This window comes from Lactuca saligna, chromosome 9 (assembly GCF_052625555.1).
Source record: "Lactuca saligna cultivar CGN05327 chromosome 9, ASM5262555v1, whole genome shotgun sequence".
NCBI lineage: Eukaryota > Viridiplantae > Streptophyta > Magnoliopsida > Asterales > Asteraceae > Lactuca > Lactuca saligna.
The window spans coordinates 68,868,155-68,888,425 of NC_136425.1; the positions used below are offsets into that span (position 1 = coordinate 68,868,155).

At 34.6% G+C, this 20,271-nt stretch overlaps 2 protein-coding genes across 2 annotated transcripts; both read right to left on the reverse strand.

The window, feature by feature from the left end:
* Positions 1 to 9,415: 9,415 nt before the first annotated feature.
* LOC145014067 (uncharacterized) lies at positions 9,416 to 11,145 on the reverse strand. The gene is made up of 5 exons (XM_078972436.1): positions 10,685 to 11,145; positions 10,494 to 10,570; positions 10,350 to 10,386; positions 10,164 to 10,272; positions 9,416 to 10,049 (listed from the first exon to the last, which is right to left on the reverse strand). The coding sequence occupies exons 1-5, from the start codon at positions 11,034 to 11,036 to the stop codon at positions 9,527 to 9,529; spliced, it is 1,098 nt and encodes a 365-aa protein (XP_078828562.1). The 5' UTR covers positions 11,037 to 11,145; the 3' UTR covers positions 9,416 to 9,526.
* A 2,086-nt stretch (positions 11,146 to 13,231) lies between these two features.
* On the reverse strand, positions 13,232 to 13,756 carry LOC145016451 (uncharacterized). The gene has a single exon (XM_078974763.1). The coding sequence runs from the start codon at positions 13,754 to 13,756 to the stop codon at positions 13,232 to 13,234; it is 525 nt and encodes a 174-aa protein (XP_078830889.1).
* Between the last annotated feature and the right edge of the window lie 6,515 nt (positions 13,757 to 20,271).

The window sequence follows — 20,271 nt, forward strand, 5'->3', positions numbered from 1 at the left end:
TTTTCGGTACAAACCATCAGATGCATTAGATTTCTGGTGCCTGCTTTCTAAGAGCTTTTTGAAAAAAGATTTGGTTGATTATTTGCAATAATAATAATCAAAAGGTATGTAAGCCCTAATCCCTTGTAATTTTCGATTATAGTATGGTTTCTTTAGGGTTCTTGATGTTCATAGATTGTTGCTATTAATAGAGAAAAGTTAGATCTAAATAGGTTGCATGTGAACTTAAGAACTAAGTTTTTTCGCCACATGTTTTAATTATAAGCTATAAAACTTATCGGTGGTATCAGAGCCATAGTTTTCTATTGAATTGTGTATAATAGTGAATAGATCAAAATTAAAAAAAAAATTAAACCCTAATGGCCATGTATTTTTTATTTTGCTAGGGTTTCTTGAGACCCTAGCCTCCCTAACCCTATTTTGGAAAATAGGGGGTCCTTTAGGGTTGTAAGTCCTCAAATTCGCTTGACGTATCAACCCGATGCACTTGATGGTGTGGAATTCCAATCAAGTGGATGATGCAAGATGAAATGGAGAAGAAGAAGATGATGATGATGATGAATCTTCAATGTATGAATGATATTCAATTTACACAAGATTCATACACACACACACACACACTTCTTCTCTCTTACTTTCTCTCTCTAGGACACAAGTATGACAATGATGCTCCTTGCTTCTGGATCGAAAACCTCCCCCCATTCTCTAATGCTCTAGTGTCACACACTAAACATTCCCCTAATTACTATTTATACCTATGGACTAAAACCCAAGACCCAAACCCAATATCTAGACCGAAATCACATGAGATTTCGGTCCAAGCTACAATTAAACCCAAGAGGGTTTTTGATCCTAGATCGAAAACTACAAATGATTAGAAAAGCAAAGTATAAACTATATTTTAGACCCAACAATGGTTTTATCTTGTTTTCTGAATTATTATTTTAAAAGCATTAAAATTTGAATAATTAAAACTCTATAAACCCAACCCTAATTTTCAAAAATTAGAAGGCTTTAGATTATGATTAAATTTGAATATATTTTATTAATTGTTAAATAATAAATAATTATTTAATCTATAAATGATTTAAATTAATTTAATTAATAGTTAATTAAAAGATAAAGATGAAATCATAATTGGTTTAAATTTAAATGAATTAAAAAGTTTAATTTAGTTAATTAAAAGTTTAAACATTGTATTTTGAAATGTTTTAAAATACACCTTATATTATTATTATTATTATTATTATTATTATTATTATTATTATTATTATTATTATTATAAATTGTTATCAAGTCAATCAAATCAATAGTAGACCTCATTCATGCTATAAAGACGTTATAAGAAAGTCACTTATAAAATGGTTGTTGAGTGGGTGTCTACTCTGACACATTGCTCTCATGTGTGGTGGAGGGTGATTAACCGAATGGGTTTGATAGGACATAATCTCATTAAAAGTATAATGGTATAAAAGTACTAGAGTCTTCTTTAAAAATATCACTCTAGTTACTTTAGGAAAAATATGAAAAGTATGCTAATCCATGAAAAACACACATCATACTTTAATATGTCGTTAGTGGCGCGTGTGTGATTAACCGGCACACTAATAAGGAATTTTAAAGAGAAATGATAGGCATCTTGAAAATTATCATTGTTAATGGAGCGCATGTGGTTAACTGATATATTAATTAGAGATGATAAATGTCATTAAGGTTGCCAAGCATGTTTTCATGGTTATTCACATTTTGTTTGTGATAATCAGCATCCCAGTTACAAATAGAAAAACATAATTTGAGATTAAACACACCATTGATAAGATTCAATGAATCTTAAAAGATGTAGGAATTTCGCAGTACAAGGGTATTCGCTTCATATTTTTTCCATAGTCATGAAGTTGGCTCTGAATCCAAATAACTTGCAAAGTGCAAGAGGCGACATCAATATACCCAGCTTCGGCTGTTTACAAGGAAACGTTGGTTTGCTTTTTGGATTGCCAACTAACGAGTTTGCCATGAATAAATTGGCATCCCTAGTTGTGCTCTTTCAATCTAAACCACGGCCTCCAAGATCAGCATCCAAAAATGCTTGCACAAAGAAACCAAACATCGATGGGTACCATATTCCAAGTGAAGATGTTCGTTTTAGATACCAGAATATGATCTTGACAGCGGTTATGTGAGGTTCGCGAAGATTCTCTTGAAACCTAGCACAATAGCATATAGAAAACATGATATCTGGAAAACTAGCAGTTAGATACATAAAAGAACCTATCATTTGATGATAAAGTTTCATGTCTGTAGCCGGTTTATCCAGAGATGGAGTAACTTTCATTCTAAATGCCATTGGAACTTTCACCTTTAAGTCAATCACCATTCCATACTTAGCAAGCAATGTCTTTATATAGGCCCCCTGGTTGATAAGGATACCTTCTTGAAATCATTATCACCTTCTGGGAGTGATAAGATTAGAGCATGAGTCAAAAGATCTTTTAAAGTTGTGAAGGCTTTTTCTTAGGATTCAGTCCATTCGAACTTCACTTCCTTCCGTGTAAGACTCGTGAGAGGTACACCTATGCGTGTGAAATCTTTAATGAATCTCCAATAATATCCCGTGAGACCCAAGACTCTACGAATTTTTGAAGCATTACGAGGCGCTTCCCAATTCTAAATGGCTTCAATTTTGGTAGGATCTAGGATATACCTTCACCAAAAATCACATGGCCGAGAAATTGAACTTGGCGAAGCCAAAATTCACATTTCAAGAATTTAACATATAATTTCTCCTTTCGAAGAAGTTCTAATACTTTGCGAATATGAATGGCATGATCAACTTCAGACTTGGAATATATTAGAATATCATCAATGAATACGGTGACAAATTTATCGAGTATTGGACGACATACGCTGATATTTCCATATTTATACTTATTTTTAGGCAATATTTTTTTGACATTTTTATTAATAAGTTGATAATATGTTTAGAATAATGATACTTATGACTTTAAATTGTTATTTGCAGTCAATTAGAGGTATTTTCAAAGAGAGGGACCAAAAGCGACAATATATAGAACATTGGAGACTTGAAACACAAGAGATGAAGAAATACACGGAAATTGCTAAAATCACGATGTGTCATGGATAATCACATCGTGGCATGAGTATTCTAGAAGATAAAGATCACGTGAAGAAGGATTCCTTGCCCGCTACGGATAACTTGGAAATCACGTCGTGGCAGAGATAGCCACGACGTGGCGTAGGATTTTTGATAATATATATATATATATATATATATATATATATATATATATATATATATATATATACTCTTAAACTCTACGATTGGGAGACTTTTTGGCCAGAGAAAGAGGTTCCAGAAGGCGATCCTTAGCAGAAATAAGGTCTTGGAAAAAGGGTTTTAACACCAAAACAGTGAAGGTCCATAATTTAGTTTACTTATTTGTTACCTAGGAGCATGTTTCATTATAATTGATTTGTGTTAGTGTGTTAGTTGCTATTATGAGAAGTTGAATCTAGCTACTCTTGTTTAGCTAGATGAAGCTTCCAACTTATGAATAGCTTAATTTTATATGGATTTATTTAGTTGGTAAATTGCTTGTGTTTGATTTATAGTTACCTAGCATGCTTGTGTTTGTTTCTTTAATTGCTTAATTTCATGTTCTGTGTAGCTTAGTGATCATTAACTGCATGAACTTGTTTACCTAATGATTTAGTGAACATTAAATTGTTAGAGCCAGGATTGACCAATCTTAGTTAGTAATTAAAGTAAATAAACTTAGTTGTGCTAGAGAACGTAGATTATGACTATAATTGCGTTTACATAATAAATCTTACATAACATATTATATTCATAACTGGTTCTGTGTTTAATTGTGTGTGACCATACATAGTTTTACATGAATTAATTAATTATAGGTAAAGTTAGACTTAAATTACTAATATAATTAAAACCAACTTGATAATCCATAAGTATTAGCTAGCCATAAGGACGAAGTGGATTCGAGCTAGACAAGAGTGTTTTTACTTATTGATTAAATTTGAGTTAAGTTCCTCTGATCTTGAAAAATCAAATAAAACCTTTTCTAAACTTGTTAATAATTAGGTTAATTTGATAGCAAGTAGATTAATTAGTAACACCGTTCCCTGTGATCGACATACGACTTACCTAAGCTATACTGTAATCTGACTAGGTACACTACCTATAAGTGCATAGTTAGTTTAAGTTTGTTAGGTTATAAATATTAAAATTAGTGGGTACTTTCATGCATATCATACGCGATTCATCATTTCCATGAATGCAACAGGAGCATTTGTCAAACCGAATAACATGACAAGGAATTCAGAATGCCCATATCGAGTACGAAAAGAAGTCTTTGGTACATCCTGCTCGTGTACTTTCAACTGATGGTAGCCAGATCTCAAATTAATCTTCAAAAAATAGCTAATACCTTGAAGTTGATCAAACAAATCATCGATGCGAGGTAGTGGGTACTTGTTCTTGATAGTTACCTTATTTAACTCACGGTAATCAATACATATTTTCATCGAACCGTACTTCTTCTTGACAAATAACAATGGAGCACACCAAGGAGAGGTACTCGGTCGATTAAAGCCTTTGTCAAGTAAATCCTGTGGTTGGATCGTCAATTCCTTCATTTCAGTTGGCAAGACGATAAGCAGTCTTTGCAATTGGAGCAGCACCAGGCACAAGTTCAATTCGGAATTCTACTTGTCTATTTGGAGGAAGTCCATGCAATTCTTCGGGAAAAACATCAGGATATTCATTAACAACGAGAACATCATTTACAGTTTTCTTCTCCTCTTTTGAGATATCAACTGTGTAAACTAGATAAATAGAACACCCTTTTCGATATAAACTTATAGGCTTTGAGGAAAGAGATTATTTTTAAGATTCTTTGTCCACCATAGACATAAACATGATTCTTCCCTTCAATAGGAATGCACACTATCTTTTCATAGCACAAGAGTTCTGCGTGGTTCTTTGACAACCAATCCATGCCGATAATGATATCAAAGTTGGGCAAGGAGATAGGAATCAGATTAGCAAGAAAATTATAGCCTTCAATATCTATGACACAATCCTTATAGATTTTATCAGCAAGTAATGATATACTTCCTACAGTATTTACATGAAATGGTTGCGCAAGTGCATAGCAAGCAGTTTGAAAGGAATCCACAAATTCATGAGACACAAAAGAATCTGAGGCACCAGAATCAAATAAGATGTGAGCAAGTCTAGATTTGACAAGAAAGGTACCCATCACAACATCCGGGTCCTCGCGTGCCTCCTCTATGGTAATCTAGAATGCACGGCCCTTAGCTTTTGGCACCCCTCCTCTTTAGTTGGAGTACACTTTGGTTGTTGAACATGAGCTTGACTTCTCGTAGGTTGTTGAACAGAAGCTTGACTTCCCTATATTTTACTAGTAAGAGTAGGGCAACAACGCTTCCTATGGCCAACAACACCACAAGCAAAGTATGCAACATTCTTCATCGGACAAACATATTTCATGTGGCCTACTTCTCCACATCCATAACAAACCATTAATCCTTTTTCTAATCTGCATTCGCTAGAATTATTCTTTCCACAATTTCGACACAAGGGTGATTGAAGAGAAAAAGATTGTGACCTACCGCAATCATGAGGGGTATTATGAGTTTGCACTTGTTTACCAGGATCAGTTTGAATAAATTGAGCTGGTGGAATAGAGGAAATAGGAGCAGTTCGATCAATACGTGAATGCTTCGGAACATAAAGAGTGGCACCACATATTTCTAAGTCGTGCTCTTACTTTTGAGCATATTCAACAGCTTTTTCAAATGACAGAACATCCCAATTAGCCACGAAATCGCAGATTTCATACCATAGTCCATCCAGAAATAACTGAATTTTATCGTCTTCAGTCGGAATATATTTTGTAGCAAATCATGTTTTTGATTTAATTGAGTTTCATAATCAATCACAATCATTCCTACTTATTTAAGCTCGAGGAGTTCTTTCTCTAATCTTCTCCTCATATCTAGAGGACAATATTTTCCTAACAAGCGAGTTCTGAACATTTTCCAACATAGATTCTCTTGGTCATACTCGTTGAGAGCTTCAAATATTGCTTCCAACCAGACTAAAACTTCTCAGTGAGCATTGTAAAAGCATAATTAGCCTTGTCTTCATTAACTACATGAGAGATACAAAATACATTTTATGTGTTCTGGATCCATGTAAGAACAACAATGGGATTAAGAACACCTAAAAACTTCGTAGCACCATTACTCTTGAAAGTTTTGAATGAAGGATGTCTCGTATTTCCTTTTGAAGATTCTTCGGTGACTTTCTCTTTTCCTTTATCACCACTCTTTTTGTGTTCTTCGAGAGTCTGTCGAATAACACCAATAAGTTTAACAAAGAGTCACTCTTCACGAGGAGATACTAGAGTATTTACTTCATCAGGTTGAGGATCTACACCCACCTCTAGTGTATCGCTACTCACATGTTCAGAGATTGCTCTGCAATATGGAGTAACATTGTATTTTAGAATATTAGGGTTTATCATTACCTAATACTTTACTTAAGCCTTTCCTAAGGTTTGTATCCATACACTTACAATGAATCCGTTCATATATTGAACTTATAACGGTTTAAGTCTAAATACCAATCCGTGGAATTTAGTTCACTTAAACTACTACTCTGATACCATGGTTGAACGACCACACTTTCATATGATTGAGAGAACCCTTCTCTAAAATTTAACTACATCAAATTACTCCAAAACATGCTACATGCATATTTATAAATAATATTTTACATTGATAGTTTAATTACTAAAGACTAGATACAAACCGACTATTAAGACTATTACAAAGTATTATATTTATTACATAACTACCCAGGATATTATAGTTTTATACATACATGAACATTAATTACAAAAGTAATAGTATTATCTATTCAAAATCTTCTAACAGTATATGTCTATACAGGATCTTAATTACATGCAATGGTTAAACACTGAGAGGGATAAGCAGTGACGCTTAGTGAGTTCAATAATAGATACAATTTAACATTATGCCATATATATACATCAATATGGCAGAAGCAAAGAGGAACAAGGAACAACAAAGGTATATGTGAATCACGTGACAAATTTTCCATATCAATCAATGATTTGATTCAAAGATATACAATCAATGAGATACAATAATTTCAACTTGATGCACATCAATAAAGCTTCGGCCCAAATGGCACAGAAGGCATACAATTTTTGATTTAAACATTTTGTTAGATTTCAGACTTTCATCCCTATCTAACCTTCTGCCAATGTCGTAGGGGTAGAAGTCATTCTCTTACGAGACATGCTCTACACGGTCAGAGACTACATACCAATAACCCTGTGAATCTAAGTCCTTCCGCTGATCACATGGTCAAAGGTACAACTTTGCTACCATAATAGCACGAATTAATAACATGGAAAATCACATAGCACATAAAACATATAACATACATTTATTCCTATATATTGAACTCACCGTGAATTAATTGGAGGTTAAAATACTAATTTGGGCAACACTTCGTTACTATAATTAACTTTCTTCGATGAAAACCAGGAGCTTTATTGAAAACCAGGCCTTGTGAGGGTTGAGCTTCAAACCGAAAAGATAAATTTCTCGGGGTCTTCGGATACTTCGGGAAGTTCTTTGGGTGTTGAGTATGATCCTGAGGCTTCGGGGGAAGTTGGAATGGCTTAAAAATGGGTTTAGGAGTGAAAAGTATGAAATTTTATAACATTAGCCGTGAGGCTTTGCACCCTCCTATTTATAGGGCGAGGCTCGGATCCGGAGAGAGGAGGAGAAGCCACGAGTAGCTTCTCAGGTGAAGAGAGGGCAGGTGGCGATTCTGACACCAAGACACGGGGCAACATGCGGTAGCAAATGCGAGGGCCATGCATCGGATGCGAGGACATCACATGCATTGGAACCGAAGGCAGATCGCTTCGGACATGGCGTGACTAGGACATGTGTTGGACTCTGGTTGGAACTACGCTTGAAGAAAAGGGAACATAGAGACGAGTCTACAACGGGGAGGATCCCATCGGGGCCACCAAGGGTGGACATGGTGTTCCAGCCAGTGTTTTAAGCCACATTTACACCCCACTTTTATTTGGAAGTGTACATAAGAAATGAGTGAGAAATAAGAGACACAACTCACAAAAAGAGAAGAAGAAGAGGGAACATGAAGACGAGTTCACAACGGGGAGGGTCTCATCGGGGCCACCAAGGGTGGACATGGTGTTCCGACCAGTGTTTTAAGCCACATTAACACCCCACTATCATTTGGAAGTGTATATAACACATATCCTTATGGGTTGGTTTTAAAACAAGCCAAGTAAATGTGAAAATCATGGAGAACAAATTAAAATAATAAATAAACTTGTAGGTACTACCTAAATATTATACACAAAAACTATCTCCATCTAGAATATAATTAAGAACATAATATAAATGTCTAAAATGATGTAATCATCTAATGAAATTAGTTTTTTTAGTTAAATAAATTCTCCCTCGTCCTCTACGAGTCCCATCCCCTAAAACCCGATATTACAAGGTTTAGGGGATGGGAGTCGCCTTCGGCAATGATACTAAACACCCATTATGGAAGTGCATCACATACCTTCTCCTAGCAACTCTTAATTGAAACTTTCGATGTTTGAACTTTATACCTATCTTATGGAGTTTACTTGGTGAACCACCTAGGTGTTGGTTATAATAAGTTTTCTGATATTTAGTATAAAATGATCACCAATTTCGTAAATCTTATTATGAATTAAGAATTTTTTTTACTACAAATTAAAAAACTATATAAAAACTTGAAGAAAATATTAATAATATTCAGAGTCATGTCATTAGATGTGATAAATTTGTAATAATATTGCGATATTATGTATTTGTCTTATAATATTAAATTATTTTTCTGAATGTTTATTTTATTTTAAATTATTTTATATTTTTAGCTACCTTGTTAATCAGTTTTTACAAAACATAAAATGAGTTCCCCACAACCATTACGACAACGCGATATTTCAAAGTTTGTAAGAGAGAACTCACATTTTAAGTTGATACAAGCAGCCCCTTTAAAAAAAATATGTGATGAGGGTAATTGAAACTCTCAATATTTGAACACAAGACCGTTATAAAATGCTCAAGTATTACCCGGTAACACACCAAATTTTTACAAAACTTAACTTATCAACTAAATATAGTGTTTCAGTTAATCGATCAATAACATGACCACATTTAATTAATGTCCTATAATAGTAGGATCATTAGTTCATACTTTGGGTTGACTTGAACTGATGACAACCGATAAAAGTACGGCATTGTTAGTAGTAGAATACCTAGGCTGAGAAACAACCTGCAATATAAATTTGTTTTGTAACAATATATATTATTATAGTACCTTCAGAATCTTACTTGAACAGTTATTTTGTTTCTTTCACAAAGTCAGATCTAGGCTTGTACTAGTACTACCTCCCACTGTTTTTGCATGCTTTGATCTTCTAATGTTACTAGGGCTTTTCGTTGAAATTGACGAAAACAATGATAACGCACACTCGCTCTCATTGACCTCATTGTTTCTTGAATCATCATTTTCATGGGTTTTCATTTGTAGCGAAAGATTCAGATCAAGATCATGATTTTCTTGATCCTGTTGATTGCTCTCCTTCCTTTTGAGTACCATTTTGTCTTGATCGTTGACGATGATGTCTGATCTATTATCCGTTTGAGTTTTGATTCGAATTGGCTTTTCTTTCGACCAACCATAATGATCTCCGAATAATCTCAACTGGGATTCTTCACTATTATTGTTTGCGAGGCATCTTAAATTTGAGTTGTTGTTCCTTTCATAGATTAATCTCTCAAGTACTCTTGAACCATGAACGCCATTGCTAAGTCCACTTGCCATAAAAGGGTTGCAATCTTGGTTTGTGTGGTGACTCCAAAGACCATCTGAATATCTGATAATCGACAGAAGATATGAGTAATTAAGGATGAAACAAATTAGTGATTTTAATATCAAAAAGTTCAAAACTTTTTGAAAGGATAACAGTTTACTTTATTTAATATCTTACCTAAAATTGGAAATTGATTTTTGAGAAAAACTTTGGAGCATGGGAAGTTGGCTAAGGTTGTAAATATGATGATCATCACTTTCATAACGAAGCCTTTGTTCTGAAACAGCTGCAAAAATATTTGGAATCTTGTAATAAAAATTAAATTTCTTGAAATTTTCTTGAATAGTTTTGTTGTGTATGTACCTTGATTTGGATCGTCGATCTTCTTGCTTCTATACATCTACTTAAACAAATTCAATCGACAGAAATTATGAAATATTATTATAATTGATAACTATAAAAAATGAACTGTAATGAAAATGAAATTTAATTAAAAAAAAGAATTACTTGAAGATGGCTTTTGACATGGGAGATGCTAAGCCCTTTAATGTTCATCAATTGAAGAACTAACTTCGGTGTTGCTCCTGTATAAAACACATTAGATTCCATTAAAATCAGATATTTATGGAGGAAATCGTTTGATGAATAATTAATACAACACAGAACGACATGAAATAGGTTGATTAATTATTGCTTACTTTCTTGACCTCCCAATTTCTCGACTGCATGAATAAATCGGAGATGGAGTTCGGGTGTCCACCGGAGCCTAGGGTTCTTGGAACGAACATAGGGTCGCACATAACCGGTGGTTGAGTTAGACTTCTTATCGCTCTCATCTACTGTGCTGTTGCTTGAAGTTGATCCATTTTTGGGTATACTAGTACTTGCTGAGTGATGATCAGTGTTTTCTAATTGGGCATCTTTTTCTTCTTCTTCTTCTTCATCATCAGCATCTTCTTCTTCATGAAGGCCTCGAGAGCTAGGGTTTTTCTTCGTGGTATAGTCTTCTTGTTCATGTTCTTCTTCTTTGAGGATATCGCTTCTCTTCATTTCTATATGGGTATTTGTGAAACCTGCAAAACTTATTGTTGAATCATCCGTATACAATTAGGACTCTCTCTCTCTCTCTCTCTCTCTCTCTCTCTCTCTCTCTCTCTCTCTCTCTCTCTCTCACACACACACACACACAAACACACACACATACAAATACAAGAGCGAAGGTGAAGTGGGTGGATACTATTCTCTGGAAGATACAAGCTGCTAGAGCAAGCTAGCTCTAACACGCAAAATTAAAGAATGATACAACTGGAAGGAGAAATACCTTTGCCTAGCAAAGAATATATACAATAGAATCTCTCTCTCTCTCTCTTTCGTGTACTTATAAGGGTTTTTTTTTTTTTTTTTTTAATTGGAAAAGCTGAAGTTTATAAAGGAAACTTACGAAGTTGCTAGGAAAGAAACAAACAGAGTTACATGAGATGCAATTAACGGGTTACATTGTCATTCTATAACTCTAAAATTTCTTTTACAAGCATTGTATATTCAACCAAAGAAAAGACTCGACCAATAATCTAAATGAGATAGGATAACAAGAAGTAACTGTTTTAGTCTTTAATAAAGAAATTGATGATATGAAATGGTCCAGGTCGTTTTTGCATAGTTATAAAACGACGACAATATTAATAGTTATATATAAAGATACTTGCAAAAAACGGGATAATAAAGCCAAAAAACGACTAGCACAGTATCAAGTCTAAACAAGCGAAAACCTGATTGCAGCACTAAGTCCATCTTATAATATGTTTTGCATGAAATGTGTAATTTGCATAGTTCTGTTGTATCGATTATTGATCATTCCTTTTCGTCTTCCCCTTGCGAACTACCTATCTCCTCATCATTTAAGCTCATCATATTTGTGTTTATGAACTTTAACGAAATTTCTACAATTGTACTGATGTGTACAAGTTATTAAACTCCCCTTGCTAGGTTAACTGGTATCATAAAAAATGCAAACATAATTACAAACATTATATAGTATATTATAATTACATATTACCCTTGTTTCTTACGTTTTGTTATCTTTTTTTCTTGCATACACGTCACAAGTAATTTATGCACATGCTTATATAGCCACTTAATTAATTATTAGTTCATTTATTATAACATAAACTATCATATAAATTAACATCATTCTTGCTTGTATTGAAAATTATATATAAATGTAAGGCGACAAAGCAATAAGCTGAATAAAATAAGTTTTCATCAACTTATTTTAAATTAACTTTCACCCGAAAACAAAGCAGTAAGGTGAATAAAAATTTAGTTATAAAAATATAAAACTATATAATAAAGTTACCAGTGTTTGGTAGGTACTATTTCCAAATAATTAAAATTTTATATATATATGGCTCACCAACGAGATTTCTATCTCGACGAATCAACTCAACTAGAATCTTGTATATGTTTTAAACGTAGTTCATATATATATATATATATATATATATATATATATATATATATATATATATATATATATATATATATATATATATATATATATATATATATATATATATATATGAGGTGATGCATACATGATTTTAGGAGTAACATATGAGAAAATAATACATTAGACTAGCATCCTAGAAGGTGTGAACAACATGGTATTAAATGTTATCATATTTAAATTGTTTATTTAAATTGTTTACCTGATATCTTAATCACAATTTGGTGTTATAATACAAAAAGTGAAAATAGGCAACACTATAACACATACTATTTTCTATTTCTTTTTAAATGTTTTTAATTTTATATTTCTAATTTGTCTTATTATTTTTATTTACTTTATGTATTTCTAATTTGTTTTACTTTTTATTTATTTATGGCATATATCTATAAAAACGTATAAATTAATAAAACATAATTTCACAAAATAGTAAATTAAATATAGCATACAAACTTTTAAAAAAATATTACTAAGCAAAAAAAAAATAGTCCTAATAATTTAAAAAAAGAAAAAAACACTGACAAACTATTCTTCGTCCAAGTATTTGCTCTCGATCTTTGTCTTCATCCTCCGTATCACTTCAGCTCATCTCGGTGGTAATTTTTCTTTGTTTATCGTAAGAATTGACAATCCTTCGATATGCTATCGTGTTCGGCTTTTTGACGAAGGAAATTCAAATGCTCCCGTTGCAATTCATATCTTTTATTTGCGATTTCTGTGTGGGCGTCAATTTTTTTTTTCATTTTGCCGTGCTCTCGAAGCCGACATTCATTCTCCTCTGCATGTTTTGAGCACACTTCGCTTTGTCGCGCCCCATTGGTCGTCGTGGCGGAGAGATTTCCTTGATGTCGTCAAACTCGTCCGGGATCTCATCGGTGTCCGCGTTGAGATCGATGTTCGTGTGTGTATCGAAAATGTCAACCAAACCCAAACCACGATACCTCTTTGATTGTTGTTCCGATGATGTTGACATTTTCATCCATTTGGGATCTTTCTTCACGATCTTCCAAACTTTTTGATACTCAAATACATGACCAATTTGCACATGATATTCCTCCCTCGTGGCTCTAAACACATCGAACTCATTGGCACCACTTTGACATTGCGAAGAAAGTTTGTTGTATATGGAATTAAATTTGGTGCAATTTCGGCTAATTTGAGTCCATTTGCCACTAAGCATATTGTGATTGCGATATGTGTCATTCATGTTCAAAATTGTGCGGAATTTGACAATTACGGCTTCCCAAAAAGCAAGTCTCTTCATATCGTTTCCCAAAGTTGGTTGTTTTGAAGTCCCGTACCAAGCCACCGCCAACGCATGCTCTTCCTCCGGTGTCCACCATGTTGGAGGTGCTTGCGTTTGCTCTGCCCCGATAACGACCTCTTTCCCTTTCTTTTTTGATCTTCTTTTTTTCCCGATGTTTTCTGACTAACCCGGGCTTGCGTCTCGACAATCGTTTTTTGCGTGGGTGGAGGTCGTGTAACTGTTTGTCGCATGGGACCGAATGTGTTAAAAAGGTTTTGTCGAATGTTTGCATTTTGTTCCATAAAAGGCGTGGTAGAGAATTGTAGTCGGGGTGAGGCGAGATTGAAAAAATTGTCAGAATATGGAAGTTGTGATGAGTTTTAGGAATTTAAAAGGTTCATGTATCCCTTGTATCCTGCAAAACCTAATGAAATCGATGTGTTTGTGTTCGGAGAAGAAGTATTCTGGTTTTGATCCATAGGGTTTTTTTTGTGTTTTGAATGATAAAAGAAATAGAGATAGATATAGAGAAATAGAATTGTAGAATGAGGTATATATGTATTGATATAGTTAAAAAAATTAATTAGTATTTTTTTTTTTTTTTGAATGTACCCAACCATAATATTACCATTTTTCAACAGTTTAGAAAGTGAAACGGTCGAAAAATTAGGTGTTAACATCCGTTACCATGGTAACGCATTATCGCGTAACGCCTCATAACGGGGGGCGCTGAAGCGGTGTTCGGACGTTATGGCGCCGTTTTGGGCACTGCCACATCAGTGTATAACGCGGTATGATGTTGCCCATACCACATGATCTTATATAGAAAATTTTCCACTATATTAAAAAGTTTGAAGGATAAGACGGGGTAAGGCTACCCGTGCATAAATATAGGTGATGTGCCAATGTATAAAAAGTTTGTGTCTATTACTTAAAAGTTCATTTACAATGTGGTGGTTTTATCCATATCGGAGGCACATCTACTGATATGTTACCTCCTAATACCGTATTTAATTAAATAAGATTTTTTATTTCTGTTGTGTTTGTTTGGCAATTAACCTCTTCCGTGGACATTAGGACAGGATGATATGGACACTGGGATATTGTAATTTATTATGCTTTAAAATTTGATATGCCTTTCGATAAAAAGAAAGAAAAAAAAACGCCTAGTATATATATAATGTAATCATTCCCACCAAGAAACCAATAATTCCTCGATCGTGTGGCAGCCGTTGGAGTTAATGGAAGTATGTTTTCTTTTTTTCTTAAAAATCTTTTGCAGATAAATCACGGAATTCATGGCAAAGGAAATCACAATTGTATGAAGAAAATACTGAACTCTTTTTCGTTTATTAATTAATTTTCCAACCATGGAAAAAACACTTTAAGGATGGAAAGGAATTGACATCCAGCATTCTCGTGATCCTTTGCAAAGTCCAAAGACTCTTTTTGGAGGTGTAGGGTTTCTAACAAAATGGATATGGCATGAAGCCTGAAGGGTTATATATTCTCGTCCATTTTCAGATCTTATTTTTAATTTAATATGTGGTTTCCTTCTGGAGTCTTATATTGTTTTAGATAACTTTAAGAGAATCTGGAAACATTTTCATATTTTATATCTTAATGTATATTAAAAATAATAAAAATATATGTGCAAACTATAAAATAGAAATGAAAAACAAGTTTCAGTATGAACATGACAGACAATATTTTAGAAAAATACGAATTACAAATTGACCATTTTAATATATCGTAGGCTTATTTCTGAAAATATGAATTAAAAATTAACCATTTTAATATATAGTAGGCTTATTTCCGAAAAGATAAGAGTAAATTACGCGAATGGTCCTTGTGGTTTAGTGTAAATTACAAGCTTGGTCCCTAACTTATTTTTCTAACTCGGACTATCCTCAACTTTTAATTATGTAACCCGCCTAGTCCCTATTCTCACATTCCGTCAATTGTTTCCGTTAGACACCCCACGTCCCTTGCACGTTGGGGGTATAAAAGTCTTTTCACATTTCCAACGATCTTCAAATACTAATTTTTCATCAGGATCGAACCTAATTTAGAGTAGTTTCTTTCAATCCTCCATCGTTTGAAGTGGTTACACCTAATCTCCTTCAAATCAAGGATGGTTCAATGCGATTGTGGGCGTGCTGCTGTAATTCGAACTTCAACTACTAACAATAATCCAGGAAGACCCTTTTACGCATGTCCAATTAAGGTATGTTGTAGTTGAGAATTTTGTAATCGTAACCCTAGATGGGGATATCACTGTATGCGATTATAGGTATTGTAACCGTGGCTTTTGAAATTGACAGGAACCACGTAAAGGATTTATTGCTTGGGTAGATGATGATGAAAAGGATCATGGTGACAGATTGACAATCTCCTGGCTTGTGAGGTTGAACAAGAAGCTGAAAAATGAAAATCTTTTCTTGAAAATATGTTTATTTATTAGTTGGGTATTGTTCTTGGTGATACTTGTTTACAAGTTGTAAGGTGGGGATGAGTTGTTATTGTAATGGTAAAGTCTTCTGTAATGGTTAGGTTGTAGCAATGTATGTGATGGTATCATTATCTATAATGGTTAGGTTGTAGCAGTGAATGTGAAGGTATCCTTTTCTGTAATGGTTAAGTTGTCTATGTATTGTAATGCAGATGGTTAAGATTTTAAAGATCAATGAAAATGGTGTTATGTATTGGTTAGGTTGTCTATGTATTGTAATGCAAATGTACTGTAATGGTTGTAGCAGTGTTGTATTGATTATGTTTTAAAGTGATGTATAAGCAACATATTGACCATTAATTAGTACCAAACTATAACAGGGCAATAAGGGTGACATCATAAGAAGAATATAACAATCTAATTTTGTACCAAACTATTATGGAAAATATAAATGTAAAAATCAATATAAACCAAATTATTATCTACCCAATGGTGTATCATAAGAAGAAAACATTCCATTAATTAGTACCAAACTATTACTGGGCAATGAGGGTGACAAACTAGTTCATCCAAAAGTGCCAACATATTGGCTAAAACAAGTATCAAAATACTGCCCCTATTACAAACTAGAGTAAATAATGTACCAAAATATTAGCCCTATTACAAGCAGCAACATAACACAATCCATTCATATTTAAAGTAACAAAAGACTAGCCCTATTACAAACCATCAAGTGGTTGCCTTCCCTTTCCCTTTTCCTTTTACTTGTGATTGTCCACCACCCCCACCAACAATTGGTCTTTGCCCTTTGCAGGTTCTTGCATTGTGACCAACATTGTTACACTTCGTACATGTTACTGATCTATGGGCCCTTGATGCTGTGTTTCCTCTAACAAAGTCCTCCTTTTCCACAATTGATATTGTTCTCTTCTTCTTTGGTCTTCCTATGGGAACACGATGTTTTGGAGGCAACAGAGTTGTTGGTATAGCTGACTTCTCCCACATAGACCTTCCATTGATTGGACTAACCTTAAAAGAATACATCTCTTTCCAGCTTGATAACCAGTAACATGGATGCACAAATGATTCTGGGATTCCCACATCTTTGTCATTCCTCCCCATGTCCCAAATAGCAGCCACACCATGTTTGCACGGAATTCCTGTTAATTCCCACCTTTTGCACATCCAACTTTGTTGACCTACATCCACAATACACTGATCTTGCCATGGTCCAGCAACTTGATATTTTCCAGCACCACAAAATGTTGCAACATACTGTTCTGCCTTACTCTTTATGTTATCCAATATTGTTGTAGCTGTAGGAGTCAAAGGACCTACAACTTTCTGAATTTCCTTGTCAACTTTGACTATCTTCTTCATAATGTACTCTCTGATGAATAGAGATGCACAAAACCCGAATCCGATCCGATCCGATCCGGATCCGAATCCGATCCGGTTTCTCTTACGTCATCAAAAATCCGATCCGGTCAAAATCCGATCCGAATCCGGTCAAAATCCGATCCGGTTCTAACCAAAATCCGAATCCGATTCTAATCCGATTTGAAACCGGTTTAAACCGATTTTAGTGGGTTTTAATCGGATTTTGGGGCGGATTTGGATCCGGTTTTTAGCGAATCCGGTTTACGATCCGGTATCAAATCCGATTTGGAATATAGGATTAGGATCCGATTGAAAATCCGGTTTTAAATCCGATCCGATCCGGTTTGGTCAAAACCGGTTTTGACCCAATCCGGTTTCGGATTGGATCCGGTTTTGAATAGTGAATCCGGTTTTTGTGTGCATCTCTACTGATGAACTCAATGCAGTTAATAATTGGTGCATCACGACCATCTTCTATCTTGCTGTTGAATGCTTCACACAGGTTATTAGTTAGAGCATCACAATGTGCTCTCCCTGAACATAAACAAATTCTATGTCAATATTCAATTTACCTTCTTTTAAAATTATTAAGTAGAGATCGAAAGTCATTATACCAGTAAAGTGGGAGCGAGCCCAACTTTGAGGAGGTATTTGTTTCAGCCACTCATAAGCATCATTGTTAAGCTTCTTTAGTTTTTCCATTGCTTGATGAAAGTGTTGTACATTAGAGGTCGTGGCACATTCCCAAAGAAGATCCTTGAACACCTTTCCCCTCCAGTTCTTTTTCATGTTGTCGTGTATGTGACGAAGACAATAGCGATGCTCTGCACATGGAAATAGTGTTGCAATCGCAGGCAACAAACCCTAGCAATAGTAACATGTTTGTATGTTAGTATAACTGCATCAATAGTATAAAACTATAAAACCTAGTTTGGATAGGTTCCAATACCTTTTGCCTGTCACTCATAAACGTGAAATTGGAATTTGTTCCCAAACCTAAGTCATCACCCAAATTACTTAAAAACCAAGTCCAAGAATTCAATGTTTCTGATTCAACCACAGCATAGGCTAAAGGATATATCCCATTATTACCATCCAATGCCTTTGATAAGAAACATAAATTACCAGAAAACATTGGTCAGTTAACACTAATTAAAATAAAGAACATACAATACAAAAAGAAATAAGAAGATCTTACCACAGCAGACAAAACTTGGCCTGGATATGGACCTTTCACGAAGGCTCCATCAAGTCCAAGAAAGTCCCTTCTTCCCGCTGCAAAACCTCGCTTCAAAGCTCCAATGCAAACATAGATACGCCTGAATGTTCTTGTCTCAACAGTTGGATTCGCTTCACTTTCAACATCAATTTTAACCGTAGTATCTGGGTTACGTGCTTGTACCTCTAAAACATAATCCCTTAACAACCTGTATTGGCTGGCATAATCTCCTTGAACATGCTTTAAAGCTTGCTGCTTTGCCCTAAAAGTTTTCATATGCGAAATGTCCATCTGGTACTCACGTTGGAGTTGCTCTCGTAAAGCCCTAATAGGAATCTTTGGGTTTGTCTCAATAACTTGTACTATATGCTCTGAAAGGAACTTATAGTCACATGCTTTGACTTTCCTTGTTTGTAGACATCGATGCTCCTTCGTGTATGTCTTAACCATCCAATCTATGTCACGCTTCCACTTACTACAATATATAACCCATGGGCATTTCTCTTCTTCATTAGTAGCAAGATTTGGTATAGTGCCCTTACACACAAACCTAACCCTATTCTTATCATTTTTCTCTAATTGTATTTCCCTTCTTGTCCTTATGGAATGTAGTTTCACTTGTGTCTTAAAGTCCTTAGATGAACTGAAAGTTTGAAAAATGTAGAAGGGCTCACTAACCAAAGATGCATCATTTTCATAAGCCCTATGTATGGCCCTAATAGTTTTCCTTCGCTTACCATCATTTGCCTCATCTGATGAAGACCCAGACAACAAAACCTCTGTGTTGATCACTTCTAAGTCACCTTGTTGTGTATCTTCAGGTACATTACTTTCAGAAGAACCTCCAACCCATTCTACATCCTTGTCAATGTTCATATGGAAATCTTTCATATCCACATCAACATCGTGTATGAGATTGTCCTCATCAATAAAAAAATCACTATCTTCACTCTCACTATCATCATCAAACTTATCATTTCCACTGCCATTGTTGTGTCCACTACCATCATAATCATCCTCATTCTCTACATTCATTTCAAATTCAATATGGTCGACCAAAGATGGTTCTTTGTCCAAATGACTATCATTCTCAACTTCTGTTAGGTCTGGAACACTCTCATGCTCAATTGGAGAGTCATTCCACTCCAAGAACAACTGTTTGGAGCAAGCTGGTGGCTCTTTAATTTCAACAATTTTAACCTTACTAGGGTTGGGGGACATAGAATAAGTATGTAAATTTGTTTTCCCATGCTCAATATATACATCTATTACCTTATGGTTAGCAACATACGTACCCAGATGATGAACATCCTGATCTGAACCCAAAGCAAATAACCCAAAATCCAAATCGCCAAATGGTCTCAGGAAATGATAATAGAGTAGTGTTTCGTCTGAATCAATATGCCCAAGTTCCTCCATCATCTCGTCAATGTCGTGAATGGAAAAGGTGTCAATGTCTAGTAAATCAACATAATTTTGCTT

Excerpts from the sequence above, each read along its gene's own strand:
- LOC145014067 (XM_078972436.1), bottom strand. The coding sequence starts at position 11,036 with ATGAAGAGAAGCGATATCCTCAAAGAAGAAGAACATGAACAAGAAGAC. Across the intron at positions 10,387-10,493 it reads ATGTCAAAAGCCATCTTCAA|ATGTATAGAAGCAAGAAGAT; the intron begins GTAATTCTTTTT and ends TTGTTTAAGTAG. Across the intron at positions 10,273-10,349 it reads GATCGACGATCCAAATCAAG|CTGTTTCAGAACAAAGGCTT; the intron begins GTACATACACAA and ends ATATTTTTGCAG.
- LOC145016451 (XM_078974763.1), bottom strand. The coding sequence starts at position 13,756 with ATGAAGAGACTTGCTTTTTGGGAAGCCGTAATTGTCAAATTCCGCACA.